General features: G+C 56.1%; 5 protein-coding genes across 5 annotated transcripts; 1 reads left to right on the top strand and 4 right to left on the bottom strand.

Annotated features, from left to right (window-relative positions):
* Positions 1-281: 281 nt before the first annotated feature.
* Positions 282-4,156, bottom strand: PG986_010616 (ATP-dependent RNA helicase DHX35; the record flags this gene model as incomplete). Its single annotated transcript, XM_066846838.1, has 2 exons — positions 282-2,379; positions 2,448-4,156. The coding sequence occupies 2 exons, from the start codon at positions 4,154-4,156 to the stop codon at positions 282-284; spliced, it is 3,807 nt and encodes a 1,268-aa protein (XP_066696329.1).
* A 2,095-nt stretch (positions 4,157-6,251) lies between these two features.
* On the bottom strand, positions 6,252-8,364 carry PG986_010615 (uncharacterized protein; the record flags this gene model as incomplete). The annotated part of the gene is made up of 5 exons (XM_066846837.1): positions 6,252-6,832; positions 6,913-7,222; positions 7,286-7,534; positions 7,638-7,895; positions 8,146-8,364. The coding sequence occupies 5 exons, from the start codon at positions 8,362-8,364 to the stop codon at positions 6,252-6,254; spliced, it is 1,617 nt and encodes a 538-aa protein (XP_066696328.1).
* A 2,667-nt stretch (positions 8,365-11,031) lies between these two features.
* Positions 11,032-12,217, bottom strand: PG986_010614 (uncharacterized protein; the record flags this gene model as incomplete). Its single annotated transcript, XM_066846836.1, has 2 exons — positions 11,032-11,856; positions 11,894-12,217. 2 exons carry the CDS (start codon positions 12,215-12,217, stop codon positions 11,032-11,034), a joined length of 1,149 nt encoding a protein of 382 aa, XP_066696327.1.
* Positions 12,218-12,606: 389 nt separating this feature from the next.
* PG986_010613 (uncharacterized protein) lies at positions 12,607-13,461 on the top strand (the record flags this gene model as incomplete). The annotated part of the gene is made up of 4 exons (XM_066846835.1): positions 12,607-12,666; positions 12,749-12,765; positions 12,873-13,078; positions 13,160-13,461. 4 exons carry the CDS (start codon positions 12,607-12,609, stop codon positions 13,459-13,461), a joined length of 585 nt encoding a protein of 194 aa, XP_066696326.1.
* Positions 13,462-13,802: 341 nt separating this feature from the next.
* PG986_010612 (uncharacterized protein) lies at positions 13,803-16,018 on the bottom strand (the record flags this gene model as incomplete). The annotated part of the gene is made up of 2 exons (XM_066846834.1): positions 13,803-14,292; positions 14,379-16,018. The coding sequence occupies 2 exons, from the start codon at positions 16,016-16,018 to the stop codon at positions 13,803-13,805; spliced, it is 2,130 nt and encodes a 709-aa protein (XP_066696325.1).
* Positions 16,019-17,684: the final 1,666 nt, after the last annotated feature.

Genomic DNA, 17,684 nt, shown 5'->3' with positions numbered 1-17,684 from the left:
GCGTAGTCATTATGGTCACACATATTCTCCCATCGTTCTTCACTAGACCTGAATCTGCCAATCAATCGTATATTGGACTTCCAAGGCAATGCTTCCGTTGAATTCGTTTCTAGACAACCCCCTATCCGTAGACATTTTCCAGGAGAACTCTACCGCCAACATTAACCGAAAACGCCGTAGTCTTCTGTTGTCCGTCTTGTCTTGTTTTGTCTTATCATTCATTTTCTCGTCATGGCCCAAGCCGCCTCATCATGTACTCCAGACGTCACGTCACCTTTACTCTACATGTACAGACTGGCCACCGCCGTGATATCCCGCTTAATCATCTCCTGCGCCTCCTGCATCTTCTGGTACAGCTCCGGGTCCCCGATGATCCGCGCCGCATTCTTGACCTCGCGGCACGTCTCGTCGAGCCGCGTGATGGTGCGCACGATGGTGCCCTCGAGCACGTCCGTCAGCTCCGTGATCTTGCGGAAGCTCATGCCGCGCGCCCACTCGTAGACGACCTCCACCAACCCGAACCGGGGCCGCGACACGAAGTCGTTGCTGTCCTCGGCCGACTGGATCACCTGGTGCAGCGTCTGCACCGCGTTCACCTTCTCCGAGATCTCCACCACCGTCTTGATGCCCCGCTCCAGGTTGCCCGGCAGGTTCGGCACCGTGTCCGTCTTCTCCTGGAACACAAAGGCCGACAGCAGCGCCGCGATCTCGGCGGGCTCGTACTCGGCCAGGACATTGTCGAGAATGAGCTCGGTAAGAACAAGCTCGTCGGCGCTGTGGATCTCGCACGCGACCTTGCCCTTGAGCTGGATGCGGGACTCGTCGTCGATAAAGGACAAATCCTTGAGCACCTGGATCCGCTGCTCGTAGTCGGGCAGCAGCTGCAGGTTCTGGTTCGAGAGCGACTGCCGCAGCGACGCGATCGTCTCCTTGATGAGCCACTGGTCGTGGCACATGGCGAAGTGCTTCAAGAAGTGCTTGCACCAGAGCGGCGCCTTATCGGAAGCTTCGACCTCCTCCTTCTTGCGCTTGCCCATTAGCTCCTGCAGCGGCAGGCTCTTGATCTTGCCCAGGTCCATCTCCTCCCACATGTCCGAGTCCCAGCTCTTGCAGATGGCGAACATCTTGTCCTTGGCCTTGACGTACGCCTCGCCGCCCTGGAAGACCTCAGGCACGATGCCCTTGGTCAGTTTCTTGGTGAGGCACTCGACGTCACTAAGCGGCACGTGCACACACCGGAAATGGATGTCCTTCTTCTTCTGGGGCAGCGGGGTGAAGGCGTGGAAGAACGACGAGGTGAAGGGCAGCAAGTCGGTAGAGTCGCGGGTTTCTCGCATGGCCCGGATCTCGAACACGTGGACGGTGGGCTGGCCGCCTAGCGTCTTCACGCTGATTCCGTCAGACAGAAGAATGCCAGGAGTCCGCACGCCGTCCTTTTGGAAAACGATAAGCCGCGACTGCGAGAACATCTTCCGCCCGACAGGAATGGTGAGCAAGCCTTGGTATAGTTCCTGCGTCATCTGGCGGAAGTTCATGGCGGCTTGATGACACTGATCCATGACAGGATCGCAGATGTCGCAGGAATCCCGCTTGATCTTGGCCAGATCGGCCTCGGACACCTTGACGGCCTTCTCGTGCTCCGGCAGCAGCTGCTGTGTCGCGTGTTCGGAGAAACTACGCTTAATCATTTCCTCGATCTTCAGTGCTTCGACACGCAGCAAGTTCAAGATCATATTATAGGTGAGTCTGAACTGGGACCGGAGCTTACTCGGCTCTCCCAGGATCATCTTCTGTAGATCAAGAGCAGGAGGCGCCTCGTCTCCACCTCCAGGAGGCACAATGATGACGGAACCAACAGTGTCCAGACCTCGGCGACCAGCACGGCCGGCCATCTGGGTGTACTCGCCAGGCAGGAGGTTTCGGAACGAATGGCCGTCGTGCTTGCGGTAACCCGAGAAGACGACTGTACGTGTGGGCAGGTTGAGACCCATAGCAAAAGTCTCGGTCGCGAAGAGCACCTTGACCAGGGTTTGGGCAAATAGGATCTCCACAACTTCCTTGACAATGGGCAAGAGACCGCCGTGATGCACGGCAATACCCCTGGCAAGTAGCTCTCTCATCCGAATGATTTGAGGCAAGTTGCGATCATCTGGTCGCAGTCGCGCCACCGACTTCTCAATGATCATGTGAATGTGACTTTTCTCTTGCGCAGTAGAGAAGTCTTGGTTACTCAGAGCATCCGCGTTCTCCTCGCAACGCTTCTTGGAAAAGACGAAAATGCAAGCAGGGAGCAAGTTGGACTTCTTCAAGAACTGCACCATATGCACCCAAAGGTTCTTATCTTGCGCCATCGAAGTGAAGCCGCCAGGTCGGCCAGCTCTGCCCATGTGGCCAGGGTTGTGACTAGCTCTCGGGGATCCTCCGCGACCTCGCTGCTGGCCCCCCACCCCCTGGGCCCGCCACGGCCTTGCTGTCCACCCCTCTGGTTTCCGCCGCGTTGGTTTCCGCGCTGGTTTCCACCGCCGCCTCTGCCTTGTGCAGCAGCCGGCGGTAGCATCTTGTCCTTGCCGCGCAGTGCTTGGTCGGCTGCCTTCCATCCCGCCTCACTGAATTTCTTGTCGGCGCTCACGATCTTGTGGATGTCCTTGTTCGCCCACAAGTAGTGCTCGAGAGGCACAGGTCTCTTCGGTGTAGAGATGACGTAGATATCCTTCTGTTTCGTGCGGCCAACCCAAGATGCGAATTCGTACGTGTTGGGCACCGTGGCTGAGAGAAGAATGAGAGATACATGCTCGGGCAACATGATGATGACTTCTTCCCAAACCACACCACGCTCAATGTCGTTCACGTAGTGCACCTCGTCGAAGATGACGAACTCGACATCTCGGATGAGATCTGCTCCCCGGTAAAGCATACTCCTCAAGATCTCAGTCGTCATGATCAAACAGCTGGCCTCGGGGTTGATCTGGACATCACCGGTCAAAATACCCACTTCATCGAAAGTCTGTCTGAAATCACGGAACTTCTGGTTACTGAGCGCCTTGATGGGCGAGGTGTAGATCGCCTTGGTCATGTGCCGCGCCGCCAGGGCAATGGCGTATTCGGCCACGACCGTCTTTCCGGCCGAAGTATGTGCAGCGACAAAGACCGAGTCGCCGTTCTCCAAGTGGTAAACCGCCTCCTTCTGGAAATTGTCGAGCTCGAAAGGCCATTCCCTGGCCATGTCGGGAACCAGTTCTCGGAAATTGGGAATGTCGCGCTTGATGTCCACCATGTGCGCCCACTCGCGTCCAGCCTTTCTAGCGCTGGACAACGCAAGGTTCCCGTGGGGATTGAGTGCAGGGAACTCAACAGGCAAGAGCGCATCGATGTCTTCGCCGTCTTCCTCGTCGCCCTCGGCTTCGGCATCTTCGCCTGTAGCGCCATTCGTCTTGGTTCCGTCAACATCCTCCGACCTCTCGGGGGCGTTCTCGGGCTCTTGGTCCAGCTCTTGTTCGACGGCTTTGGCGTCAGACTCGCTCGCCTTGTTCTTCTTCTTCTTGGTGAAGTCGATACCGCGGTCGAGGCCGGGGGCGATCTCCAATAGGCCGCCCTCGGCACCCAGCTTGATGACACGTTCCAGCTTGCTACCCGATGCGTTCGCTGCGCCGGGCGTAGGGCGGTGCAACTGGTCCTCCGAAGCCGCGATGGCGTCCACGCCCTCGAGGCCACCGGGCGCGAAGGGCACGAACCCCGCCGCACCCCTCACGAAGTCGGCGCGGCTGGCGGGCTTCCGAGCCATGCTGGTCGAGTTCTTGGCCGTGGCGCTGTTGGCGGGGACGGTGACATTTTCGTAGCCGACGACGCGGCCCTCGAGCCCCTGGCGCTTGAAGCGGGTGACGGTGCGGGTCTGGGTCGGGGCGAGGCGGAAGAGCTCGGTCAGGTCGGCGGGGGCGTCCCAGCGCTGCTGCAGGCGGTTGAGCCAGTCGGTGTTGAAGGTGCGCGAGGGCGCCAGGAAGTCGCGCTCGAGCTGGGCCTTGACCGCGTCCGGGTCGGGCTTCACGCGCTTGCGGGGGCGGCGCTGGTAGAGGAGGTCGTCGATGGTGCCGACGCCGTCGGATTCGGTGCTGAGGCGGAGCTCGCTGAGGATTTCTGCGAGGTCCGGTGGTGACGCCATGATGGGGGTTGGGGCGTACCTGCGTAGGTATCTGGCTGTTGGGGTTTACCAACAAGATACAGCAGAGAGGCTCAATGTAGGTGTTGATTGTGGTGGTTCGGATCTACAAGAAGACTGCTGTCATCTTTGGTGATTAATGATTTGCTTCCTTGCTCGGAATAGGCTAACCTAACCTTAGGTCTTGGTGGGATGTTGGCAAGCTCCATCGCCCCAATTGCGAGCACCGGGAGCTTTGTTCTGGTGGGGGAGAGAGGGGTGGAGATGGACTGACCTGACCTCATCCATACATAATACGTCAATTACGGCGACTTTGTGACTGGCCCTTGTCAGGATGCAACCTGCACCGTTGTTTCTATGAAGAGGACATCGCACTTTTCGTTCCATGCCTTTCGTCTAAACCTGAGTATGTTACTTCTAACTTCTATATCCATACTTTTGCGGGTTGCTGCATCGCAGCTCCGATACCATTGATGAAATTGCGGGCAACTGCAGATTGGACAGCTGGGATCTTTCCCATCTCAGGTTGGCCCCATCGCTTGGCAGTAGTACATGTACCTACTTCCTTAGGCCGGCAGAGGCAGCGTCATTGACGTCTGTCCTCAAAACATGTCAAACAGACCATAATGCTGTTACAGGCCCTTCTCTGTTTGCTGATTTTATCGCAGTCCTTACCACGCACAGCATTTACGGGTCTCAGCATACATTGTGTACACAATTCCCATAATGGCATTTCATTTCTGCATGTGGAATCCCATGAAAGAGCTGCAGAGCAATGCAGCCCCACACCATGGTGATTACGAATGTGCGACTACCAACATGTCCTTCTTTACCCCTATTACTGGCATTCCATCAAGTTGCAGTTTACAGCATGCTACTAGATTAAGCAGGTGAGTTTTCCTAATCCCATCAGGCTGTTCATACTGCATCGGGAGAGGGTTCGGCTTGGATTTGTTTACCCCTACGTGGATGGCATCGATTCCAGCCCGGTCAACAGGTGAATACCTTGAGCTTGGTAACGGGTATGCCAAACACGTTGCTGTTGGTAACGTCCTTCGACTTAGGCCGTCGCGTTAAATCTACAAATAAATGTTCTCGTGTAGATCCTTCATAGACGGCCAGCTACGCCTGTGAAATAGGTTGTACAGATTTGTGTCTCGCTGCGGCGACTATAAACTGAACTCCGTTGTCAAAAGTTCACATGATAGCGGGTCTGTGAACAGCAAATCTGATGCCAACCCTTTTCATTGAACCTATCTACTGTATCCAGAAGACTATATACAAACCCACAGAAACGGGAATACGAATGCGCTGGGCGAGATCACCCAACATGGTCAATAAGCTTTTGATGGCATACTGCGCGCGCCAACTTGCTGGTTACATGCTTTATAGTACGCTCTGTCCTCACCGCCTCTGGAGGGACACATATTCACTGACAGGAAAGTTTACCCACGTATTAGTGCAGCTGGGCCTGGTATTGCGGTCTGGAAACCTTCAGGGTCCTTGATATGCAGGTGGGAATTGAAGCGTATCGACTACCCTCCATCCGATAGAACAGCCTAGACCTTCGATTGACACAAGCAGTACATTAGATCGAACCATGCAAAGGATCAGGCTCGGTCCGTTCCAGAGTCTACTACGTAGTCGTTCTCATCTCCATCCCCTGAAGGAGCATGAAAACCCTGAAAGCCTAATCGGAGGCGTACTAAGAGATAGAGGTAGTAAGGTCTGGTTTCGTATAAGCACAAACACATTCACCCTTACGTAGTTCATGACGGAAGTTCAAACGAGATAGTGACGGGCTGTGGTTACTTGTACGATATGAGATCCTTGACTGGGTGGGCTGCTATATGAAGCGCCATCAGGGACAAGGAAGTACAAGGCCATTAAATATCGATAAGGTCACAGGGCGAGTATCGCATTAGACGTATAAATGTATTAATATATATATATATTACATATATATCTATATAAAGATGACTCCTCCCAGGTCGCAGACTCCAACATTAAAAGCAGCTGCGACACAGGTGAAGACTACTTTTAAGGCAGTCGACGAAAGCACCAACGGTAGTAACAACACGACTCCCCATTGGTCTCCCTACTCGTTCTCGCGAACGTCGATGACGGTCGACTTGAACTTGCGCGCCGGCACCTTGCGGTTGAACAGGATATCCGCCTCGCGGTACGACCGGTGCTTCAGCTCCGGCAGGAAGAAGTATGCCGACACGAAGCAGACGACCGCGGTGCCGCCCCAGACGTAGCCGCACTTGCCCGCGATGTTGCCGCCCGTCGGGTTCAGCATCCAGGACGCGAGGTAGATCATCGGGATCTCGGCGACGTAGTACGCCGCGCGGCCCACGCCGGTGCTGAGGGCGCGCAGCCGCACCGACGAGGTCTCGGCGATGATGGTGTAGGAGATGGGACCGAGCGTGCCCGCGAAGACGAAGGAGATGATGACGCCCAGGCACGCCTGCGCGTAGTTGGTCGAGTTGGTCTGCGGGATCGAGGCGCAGATGCCCAGGATCATCAGCAGGGTGATGTTGGTCGCCGTGCCCCACAGGTAGATGGTGCGGCGGCCGAACCAGGCGGTCAGGGGCCAGGAGAGGGCGTTGGCGACGAATTGGAGGCAGGAGTTGATCAGGTTGAGCTGGAATGCGAACTCGGATGTCATGCCGGCCTCTGTTCTCACGTAGGAGATGGTCAGCCATGCATGATCCATTGCGATATGTGAAGGCAGGTTAGGTAGAAATGGTACTCACGTTCGAAGAAGTAGGTGGCCTGGTTGGCAATCAAGTTGCCGGCAAAGTTCTGCGATGCGTACATCAAGCAGGTGATGATGGTACGTCTCCGGTCGACGCCCTTGAACAGGTCCAAGAGAGAGGGTTCGCCGCCCAGCTTCTTCTCGATCTCGACGGTTCGCTCCATCATGGCGAGTGTCTGCTGGGTGCCCTCGGCGTTGCTGTTGCTTCCGAGGCGCTCGATGGACCGGAGGGCCTGGGCCTTCTTGCCGCGGCGGAGGAGCCACCAGGGTGACTCGGGCGCGATGAAGATGAGGATCATGAGAGGTGTCTATAGATGGGGTCATGATTAGCCATGGCAAGATTATTGTCATGCGGGTCGCTGTGTACTTACGGGGAAGATCCACTGCAGAGCCAGAGGGACTCTCCATGACCACTCGTCGTCCCGCTTGTTGTAGCCATAGGTGGCAGCCGCGACGATGATGGAACCGATGGACCAACTCATCTGCAGCGTCGCCGTGCAGGCACCACGGAGGGCGAGGGGCACGATCTCACTGGCATAAGCGGGAGCATTGGCGATGAAGAAACCCCAAGGGACACCTTCGAACGCTTGGCCGATGACCAGGAGCGTGAGCGAGTTGGCCTGCAGAAATTAGAGTTTAGTAACATGTTACCTCTTGTATGCTTGACTTAAGACTGCATCACAAAAAGGCCAGACATAGGCTAAGAGAGGATGTGCCGCTTACGAAGAAACTAATGAAGATGGTGGCATTCATCATGACCAGGGCTAAGATGGTAGTCCAACGGTACCCGAGGCGGTTGGTGACGGGGCCGGCCAGGAAGACGCCAACGAAGGCGCCGCATTGGCCCGCCTGGAAGAGGGAGCTCTGCCACTTGGTCTCGATTTCCCATTTTCCGTCCGCTGTTTCGACGCCGTATCGTCGCTGGAACGCGGGGAGGGCGACAAAGTTGCCGTTCAGGAACATGTCGAAGGATTCCATGACCTGCGCAGTAGAGAAGGGCATTTGATTAGCTCATGACTTTCTTTCTTGTTTTGGGGCTATACGGGTTTTGGTAGGTGGCTTGTATGCATGCAATGCAGGTTGCAAGCATGTAAGCCAGGACTAGCCCGCGGCCACCACCCGATCCTCCCGCCCCCTCCCAGAATCGCGGATACGAAATCCGCATGCAGGGAGAGAGCAAAGGTAGAGAGGCAGAGATTGCGTGGGTGAGAGAACTTGAGGGGAAACTGACAATTGTGAAGCACATGATGAAAGCCCAGAGACAAGCCCACGGGTGGCTCTTGACGGACTGCCACAGGCCCTGCGAGTGCTCGTGGTTCTCGCCGTCGAAGGCATCGTTCATGAGATCCGAGCTGGCCAGGACCTCGGCGTGAAGGATGTCGACATGGTGATCGCTGTGCAGACCCTCCTTGGTCTCCTTCATATGGGCAGCATTGTCGTCTGACGACATCTTCGCGTTCGCCAAAGCAGTGGCTCTGCTCTTCTGCCAACAGCGCTATTGTCAACGGCTTGGGAGATATACCGGACAACCTATGTGTGAGAAAATACAAGGTGTGGAGGTCGGGAACGGTGGACAGGCCAAGAGAGACAAGAGGCCAAGAGGGCGTTAGACAAGGCGCCAAGTTGGTGCTTATATAGTCTTGACTTTCTGCCGTACCCGGCCCGCGTCTTCCAGCCCCCCATCATGTTTGTCTCGTCTTGGTCTCGTTCATTCGATATTACCCCATGTTTCTAGCTAGGTAAGCTGTAGGCTGTAAGGATCTTGGGGAAAGGAACAAAAAAAAAAGGCGGGTTCAGGGTGAGATTGCGCAAGGGTGTGCCCGGGACCGTAAGTAACTCACTCGCGTAGTGGGTGCGTACTCGAACAGATGGGAGAAAAAAAGTGTGCGCATGATACGTGGATCGATTACTGCAAAGTTGAGTTCAGCGAACCCAATTCGCTAATGTACAATTACCCTTGTAGGCGTCCGGGGACGTGATGGGTGCGCATCTTTCGCCAGCGAGTTGGAACCGGGGGCTTCCTAACGACCCCTGAACCTCCCCTAGCAGCCGGGTCCGGGGCGCAAGCCCGAAACAGTTCGTGGAGCCCGCTCCAGCTGCCACTACCACACACACTACCCCGCATCCCCCAGTTCTCCAGCTTCTCTTCTCCAGGCTCAATCCTTCTCCGCAGTTTCTCCAGATGACCAACTATTGCTTTAGCTGCATTTATCCACGGCCATTAGACCATTAGGTTAACCTAGATCCCGGTTCGTTTTGGGGAAATGATGGCCTCGAGCGATTCCGACTCTCTGGATGTTACATGTTATTCGTGAATATTGACGTGTGTAATTACCCCGAGTGCGCATCCATCCATCCGTATCAGCGTATATCTTTCCGTATCCCTCCCATCCTAGCCGGCCTGCATCGCAAGTGGATAAGTCTGCTCAGCTGCACCGTTAGTCGCCCAATCATGCAGCCTCGTCTTTATTGTCGTTGTGCCTGCCCGTCCTGTCCAGGTCGGATCGAGGAAGCAAGCCACGGCAAGCCCAGGTGTGTCGAGTATAGCAACCCTGGCAACGCCTCTCGCACGATACTTGGGACCCGAGCAAGAGTCCCACCGAGACAGCGCCGGAACCATGTGGTGGAAGTGAGACGAATCATCTTTCACCGCTCACCACCCGGCTGACTTTGTCTCTCCTCCGAAAGAACACACCCACACTAGGTCTGAATAGTCAGGTGACACGACAGGAATGCTGGCTTCTGGCCCATTCCTTTGGTGCAGCGATTCGTGTTTGGATCTTTGCAGAAAAGGCTCAGCTACCCAATCAAACTACCAAACCCCTTGCGACCTGAATCGGCCCTGGTGACCGGCTGAAACCCCCCTTCCCAGGAAAGCTTCTGCATTCTGTGAGAAGGTCGGCGTAGCTTACCGCAAACCACCCACGTTCCAATCAAGTGGATAATGCAATACCACGTGGTATAGTTCATCTGTTGGTATTAATTGCTTTTGCCAATGCCGCGGCTCTCGCTTACTAACACGTGACTTGAATCCTGGACATCGTGTACGCTCTTTTCCCTGCTGTACTGGAGTTATCATGTTTGGAGTTAAAATTGGCAATTCGCGGCCATGTGATTCGATACCAGCCCTGGCATGTCGGCTACGAGCTACAGTACCCTCGTGTCACAGCCAAGGCAAGAAAGCAATGTCATCATTACCATACGGTGATCGCGCCAAAACGGCGTCGGATTCTAGCTAGGTCGCGTAGAGTCGGGTATTGGCCATTATTAGGCCCGATATCCCGCAGCTGGTAACGTTCCTAAGATGTCAGCCGCTGAAGACCGCCCGCGAATACCCATCCGAATATCACGGCTCTGTCGCGCTCCCTTACAGCCTTGGTCACTTTACCTGGTCATGTGGCTGGAAGCGAAGGGATGAGAGAAAGAGCCTTTGAAGATTTCTAAAGCAACTGCCCCGTATCCAGATATCTTGGTCGACATCAAGCTCATCCTTGCTACTTAGTCTTGCCACCGCTCTACAGCAGATTCCAGCATCAGGGAGAAGACTTGGTTGATCTCTAGTTCACGCCCCAAGGGAGAATCTATTTCAGAATAAAACGAGAAACATCGGTCATTGCCGAGGCGAGTTGCTCTGCATACTATGCGCCCTTGAGACGAAACATTTCGATCGGGGTCGAGAAAAGAGAGGGCCGGCAGGGTAAGCTTAAAAACAAGGTACAGATTAGTGTCGCGCCCAGACCCCACGATCTTGATTTCCCCATTAATCATTGTAATCCAGAAAATGACGTCGAATAATTGGTCAAAACATATGGTGCAATGTTGGACAGGAAAAGCGCTTGGGATGCAGAAATGTGAAGAGTTTCGTACCATATGTGCTCTATTCGGGGCTCTTCCGTAAATCTATATTAGTCGCGCAGGAACTGATTCATCTGCATCGCCAACCACATAGGTACGGGTGCTTTGTGAGCTCTAAGCATCCCCTCGCTTCCTTGCTTGCATGGGTAGAGGAGCAATTGAGACAGAATTAGAACTAGAACTGGGTTGAGTTACTTGTCATTCATCATTAAGCAGGGTATAATCTATGTAGTACGTGCAGCTATGCACGTGTCGATGTGCATTACCACAGTCCATCCATCTCCGCCATAGCTTCTTCCTCATCCGCATCCACACTCCTCTCCACCTTGGAAGGTGGCTGTGACTTAGGGGGCGGCCGAGACTCCGCTGCCTCCGCCTCCGCCATTAAAGCGTCTAAGTCGTCTTCCTCGTCATCGACGAACGGACCCGGCTTAGTATTACTCGGTTTCGACGCCGCTGATGGTTGTGACGGCTTTGATAAAGCCTCGGCTTCTGCTTCTGCCATCAGAGCATCCAGGTCGTCTTCGTCGTCTGGTACGGCCGGTTGTGGTGCGGGTGGCTTGGCGGCGGCGGGGTTTCCGCTACCGAACAAGGAGCCCCCGTTGCCGAACAGCGAGGTGGACGGAGCCGCCCGTTGTGCCTCCTCCTCGGCCATCAGGGCATCGAGGTCCTCCTCGTCTGGTTCGCCTCCCGCAGCGTCGGTCGCAGGCGCCGCAGTCTTCTTCGACCCTCTAGGTGTAATATCGTAGATATCCTCATCCCCAAACAAATCGTCGCCGACCGCAGGTGTCCTCGGTCGCTCGCTGGATCCTCCCCCGTTCTGGAAGATGGGAGCTATCCGGGCGGGGAGTGTAGTAGCGTCGCGGCCGAGAATGTCGGTAATGATTTCGGGCACTTCGCCTTCTTCGTCGTCGTCCCGGTGGGGCCTGGGCTTTCCTTCGTCGATCCACGCGAGCCTCTCCATCTGCATGTGCTTGGTGTGGCCCGTCTTCTCGATCATGGCCAGGGCGTCGAGGAACTTGGCCTTGGGAAAGAGGTCGTCGAGCCAGAGTTGGTAGAAGGATAGTAGCCGTGCCGTATCTGAGTACTACACGAATAGTTAGTTTCGGTCTCCTGGGTGTTACTTCGAATAAGTCGAGCTGGCTTGCCTCGTGGCCTTTGCCCTTGAAGTGCAGCTCGCGGGCTTTCCTCCGCAGTTTCGGTATACCCTTGTCCGATAATAGTCGGGGCGTGTCCAGCTTTACATTGGGCACTCTTTGCTTCTTGGCTACGTTGACTTCTTCTTCGATACCAAGTCCGCTGGCATCTTTGCGCTTCTTGGACTGGGGATCGGCTTTCCCTTTGGCATTCTCGTCGCCCGAGTCGGCGAACGGATCGGCGAAGTCGTCGACATCGAAATTGTCTAGATCATCGTCGACGGTCGGGCGATTCGATTTAGTTGCAGCCATGTTTGATTTGTCTTTGGTGAGTGCAGTGGTGTGCAGATAATACCATCAACAACGCTGGAGTGTACTGAAGAATGGTTATCTACTACCTAGAAGACGCGTCTAAGCGCGTCGCATCCAATTGATCGTTAATTGATGGACCCAGTTTGGCGGGGTGCTAAGATGCGGCTTTCGGATCTAGCTTAGCCACGTCTTGGCTTGAACAAAGTACCAGCCACAGAGAAGCACAGCAGTAGCCGAGATTGAGCCGCTTAGGTAATCGCCGGGCGATTGGCAATTCGCGAATTGGAGAGCTCCAGCTTCGACCTCGATCCATTGCCTGGAAAGCGCATTGAAAGAGGTTCTGGCAGCTCAAAGTACTGGACTGGACCACTCAATTGAGTCCGCCCGCCATGTCGACTCCTCAGCAACCGACCTACGTCCCCAGCAAGGTCTTGAAGACCGACTATCCCGTGAGTTTGTCCCGGTCCTGGCGGCGGTCCAATTGGTGCGGTGTTGTGATGCAGGGAAACTGACAGGCCCCCGACGTAATAGCTCATTGACAATGACCCGTGAGTTTCCCCCGCCCTCGGACCGACGACGATGCACCGATTCTGCGAAAAGCACACGCTGAAGAAGGGGTACGATTGGAGCGTGGTTGGTACTGATGCGGCAACAGTCACTTCAAGCGAGTCGTTGGCTATGCTAGACCCTCCGACTACGTCCACGGCGTAACGGCCGCCATCGCCGGACCCGGTGCGCTCTACGCCATGGAGAAGTTCGCCCCCTCACAAGTTGGCCGCGGTGGATTTGCGCAAGCTATGCGCCTGACCGGTGTCATCGGTGCCATCGGCGGCTTCCTCTACTACTACCAGCGATCGACGAGTACGTGACAAACCTTTTTGGCCCGAGCATTTCGAGGAGGCTTCTTCGGGAGAGAACTAACGTCTGGTGCGAACTACACAGTGCGCTTCTACGGCATGTCGGAGAACGCCCGCGAGGTCGAGATGGACATGCGCGAGATGGTGGACAAGGTCAAGAAGGGCGAGACGCTGTACGGCGAGAGCCGGCTCACCCCGCACATGCAGGGCGTGGCCGCGCGCCAGAGCCGCTACTCGGCCCTCTTCATGTACGGCATCCCGTGGTTCAACTTTGTCAACCACAGCCAGCACGGCGTCGACACGGCCAAGTACTACCGCGCCGCCGAGCGCGAGCTCGAGGGCGAGCGCACCGGCAAGGCTCAGGGCGAGGCGGTTACTCTGGCGTAAACCAACCGAAAGAAAAGAACAAGATGGAATCGGCCAGAGCACGACGGGAGTGGTGTGTGGAGCGATCAAAAGGGGAGAAGGCGGAGGTGGTCGCATGGCAGTCAAGACGCGGAGCAATCTGTACATATTGTATATCAGGAGCCGTCGAAAGAAAGACCACGGCTTCTCGGAGAGAACAGGAAGAAATCAAACTAAAGCTGTCATTTGTCATTTGTGTCTCGCACAAATCTCTGCTTGCCCGACATAGCCATCTCGTACAAAAACTCCGCTAACCCAATCTCCTAAGTATTTACACGTACTTCGCCCAGTTATACTGTATACCTACACAGCGACAATATCACTTACCACATCGAGGTATTAAAACTCGACAGATCCTCCTCGACGAGTCCCAAGATGTGGTTATTACCCGAGAACCAGTCGCCCAACTGCACATTCCTCATTATATCATCAGCACCACCAGCACCCGAATCATGACCGCCGCCATTAACATCATTACCCGCACCGCCACTGGGATCACCACCCCCGCTCTCGTCCATGGGCATGATCCCCAGCTGGCTCAGGTACAGATCGAACTCGTTGCCGACGGGCACCATGTCCTGGTCCCAGGCCTGCTGGGCCTTGGCCTCGGCGTAGAGCAGGGCCACGTTGTAGAGCACCGTCGAGAGCCGGTGCAGCTTCTCGACGGCGGGGCTGATGCCGCAGCCGGCCTCGAGCGACTGGATGAAGCGCTCGAGGTGGCGCAGGTCCGAGGTCGAGGCGTCGCTGCCGGCGTTCTCGATGACTTGGCAGAAGATGACGATGAAGGGGATGAAGGGGGCGTAGAGGATGGTCCTGAGATTTCGGCGTGAGTTGATGTAAAGGGGACAGATAGATAAGAAATGATTTAAACCAGTTGGGTCCGGGGTGGGGAAACTTACCAGTGAAGATAGATCACCTTCAGACTCGTGTCGTTCATCATGTCCATGCACTCCTGATGACTCCGCATCGCAGACCGGGCCGCATCCGTACACTCTTCCGCAAACGTCCGGCTCTTGTTACCGGTACTATTACTCTTCGCCGAGGAATCACCACCGCCACCATTGTTATTCGTCCCACTCGGCGGCAACGCCCGGTACGCCAGCGCCGCGCTGCTCCAGTACCCGACCTCGTCGCTCTTGAGGATGAGCGCGAACATCTGGGCGTCGCGGTCCCCGCCGCGCGCGCGCGCGGCCGCCTCCTCGAGCAGCCGGCCCGTCTCGCGCAGCAGGACCTGCAGGTCCGCGACGACGGCGCGGACCTGCTGCGCGCGCGTCGCCCCGGCCTGCCGCAGCGCGCCCGGCGAGTACAGGCGCTGGTAGATGCGGCCCTGGACCTCGGCGTGCTTGATCCACAGGCTCAGGATCGCGGCCGAGTGCCCGCTCCCCGCGACATTGCCGCCGTAGTTGGTGTCGTCGAGCGCCGTGCGCTCCAGCACGCTCGGCACGCCGATGTCGTAGTCCTGCAGGACGCTGGCGCGGCCCAGGCGCAGGCTCAGGCCCTTGTCCAGCATGTACGCGCTCCAGAAGATGAGGGCCTTGTTGCGCCGCAGCTCGGGCGTGTCGCCGCGCTGCGTGTGCTCCTGGTGTAAACCTAGAGTGCGGCACATGTTGGCGGCGCGCTCGGTCAGGAGCCAGGCCAGCGAGGGGCGCGAGACGTCGACGGCGAAGCTGGCGCCCATGAGCAGGGCCTCGCAGTTCTCGAGCGTCGCGGGCATCAGCAGCGGGAGCTGGGCGATGGCCGTCTCCATGTTGAACTGGCACATGGCCGTGCACTTTTCCAGGGTGGCCTTCTCGGCCGTCCCCGCGGGGGCGCGGATGCTCTTCTCGAAGAAGAGGTAGATGAGGCCCGCGTTGACGTTCAGAAACAGGGCCTCGGGGATGTCGCTGTGGTCCGTGTGGAAGTAGAGGCGCCGGCACCGCTCCACGAAGACCTCCTGGTCCGTGAAGCACGTCACCACGAGCAGCATCATGGACCCGGGGGCCGACTGCAGCTCGCGCAGCTCCGAGATGACGAGCTCCATGGGTGGTATGGGCAGGTCCTTGAGCCGGACGTAGCCCTTGCCGCTGCGGTGCTTGCCGCCGGCGGCGGTGGTGCGGGCGGCGGTGCCGTCGAAGTAGCTCGTCGTGCTGCCCGGCCCCGTCCGCGAGTTCTGCAGCTCCACCATCTGCTTCAGCGAGGACAGGGCCGCTTCCATGCGCGGGTTGGAGCCGGAGAAGGGCGCTACGGCGATGGAGGCCGTGGCCACGAAGTCGGAGGCGAAGGCGGCGTGGGCCGCCAGGGAGGTGGAGCCCTCGAAGGTCTCGGAGTCATCTGGTTCAAAGACAGTAGAAGTATCATCATAAGGGGTCTTTGACGGCGATAGGTTGTCCGATGCTCCGCCCGGAGTTGCCGTTGGACTTTCGTTGTTCTGTTGCCGCGTCCTCCTGTCCTGGTCTGAGGGCGTATTAGAAGAGGATGCGAGGGAGCTGTTGTTTGCTGGTCGCGGGCTGGTGGATAAATCTCTCAAGAGGGCCTCGATCGTAGCGAGCCGATCGCCCATAAAGTCTATCTTCTTTTCACTGGGGGGTGTCAGGTCAAAGTACGTTTGTCATGGAGGTGCGCAGCGTACTATTGGCTGGAGATCAGGACCCTTTGCCGGGGCTCCTTGGGCTTCTGGCCCAGGCCGGTAGAGCTACAAGAGCGCTTGGCGCTCCGGCAATTGGAACATGGCGTTTCTTTATCGCAGCGAATCTAGCCAGACGGGCTCGGTCAAAATGTCTCTTACACTCGTCGGGGTTCGGGAGTAAGCACTTACCTTGCGTAAACGACACTGATCACACTATACGTACAACACCAATCAATGTCAGTCTTTGGAGGGGATGATATGGCTGCACTGCAGAAGACGGAGGATCTTGGACATCTCAAAGTATATCGGCGGCCGAGGGAGGCCGTCGGATGCAAGGCTGGAAGGGGTAGGATCCGGCGGTTGGGTTGACTGATTGGACACTGAATTGGAACTTACGGCTCTCCGAACGCCTGGCGGGCTGGCTCCACCTCCACCCAACGTCTCGGCTTCGGCGCCCATGGCTGGCGGTTGGTTTCAATTCAATTCAATCCAATCCCAAGTACCTCACCACCAAGTTCAAGGGTGGCTTCTTTGAATGCTAAAAACACACGGTTGAAGGCTATGCAGTGGTAAGTCTCTGGAAATAGAAAGATGACATTTCTTGATGGGCATCCAACCGACAGTCCGCCTGTATTCGTGTTCGAGTTTGGCCGAGCGCGGCCAAAGGGGAAGCCTAAAATGGCGGCATCCGCGCGTCCCGAGTCTTTCCGCGCCCCCAAATCATCTCATAATCAGGACATAACACCCCAATCACCTCACCAAACGATTGATGTATCTCAATCGCCCCGAATAACCAGGCCAGACTAGCAGAGAAACACTCGGATCAGTGGCTGTGCCTGTTTCTATTGATCGACTACTGACTGTGTGCAAAGCTGCAACCGGGTGAATCAATCTCTAGCTCGTTAGCCCGTGTCAGGGGTCGGAAGCCGGGTCACGTGGTGCCATATCAGCTCAACTCGGCGATGCAGAAGATCAGTCAACGCTTGGAAGGGGAATTCAGTGGCATGCCAAGATGTATGTGCTGCTGCTTTTCTTAGTTGAATTGTGGATAAGATTTATCTCATCAAAACGAGGCTGGCGTGTTTCATGCGAGCATTTGTGCTGAGCATCCTCGTTTTGCTGTTGGTCGGTCCTCCGGCGATACATCGTCTAGGCAAGCGCAGCCCAATCGACAATTCAACCCATAGACATATACCGGATATTTCGGGCTACGTTCTATGTTAATATCCAGCAAATAAGGGTGCGCGAGTATTACCGGATTGCCTACATAGCTCACCTCGAAGACACCACGAACGACAAGCCTGCAAGTGGAAGGAAAAGGAGAGTTGTCGTCATTCCGCTCGGCTCCCACATCCTCTAGTCCAGGCCCATGTAGGTCACTTAAGCCTTATGTTGTTGGGCATGAAGGCATTGGAATTCGCTATCGGATGTTGCCCATAGATATGGACAGAACTGATGGTTCCAATCCAGCGCAGCAGCCCGGAACGTGACGAGGGCTTTGCGCGTGAAGCCTTCTGTTCTCCTCCAATGAAATAAGGAAAGAACACGTCTATTTCCTCAAGTTATCTGTTGTTCACGACTAGCCCACGTACCATCATGC

This window comes from Apiospora aurea (assembly GCF_038362705.1).
Source record: "Apiospora aurea strain CBS 24483 chromosome Unknown utg000007l_segment0_segment0, whole genome shotgun sequence".
In the NCBI taxonomy this organism is placed as follows: domain Eukaryota; kingdom Fungi; phylum Ascomycota; class Sordariomycetes; order Amphisphaeriales; family Apiosporaceae; genus Apiospora; species Apiospora aurea.
This window is presented reverse-complemented; position numbering and strand designations above follow the sequence as displayed.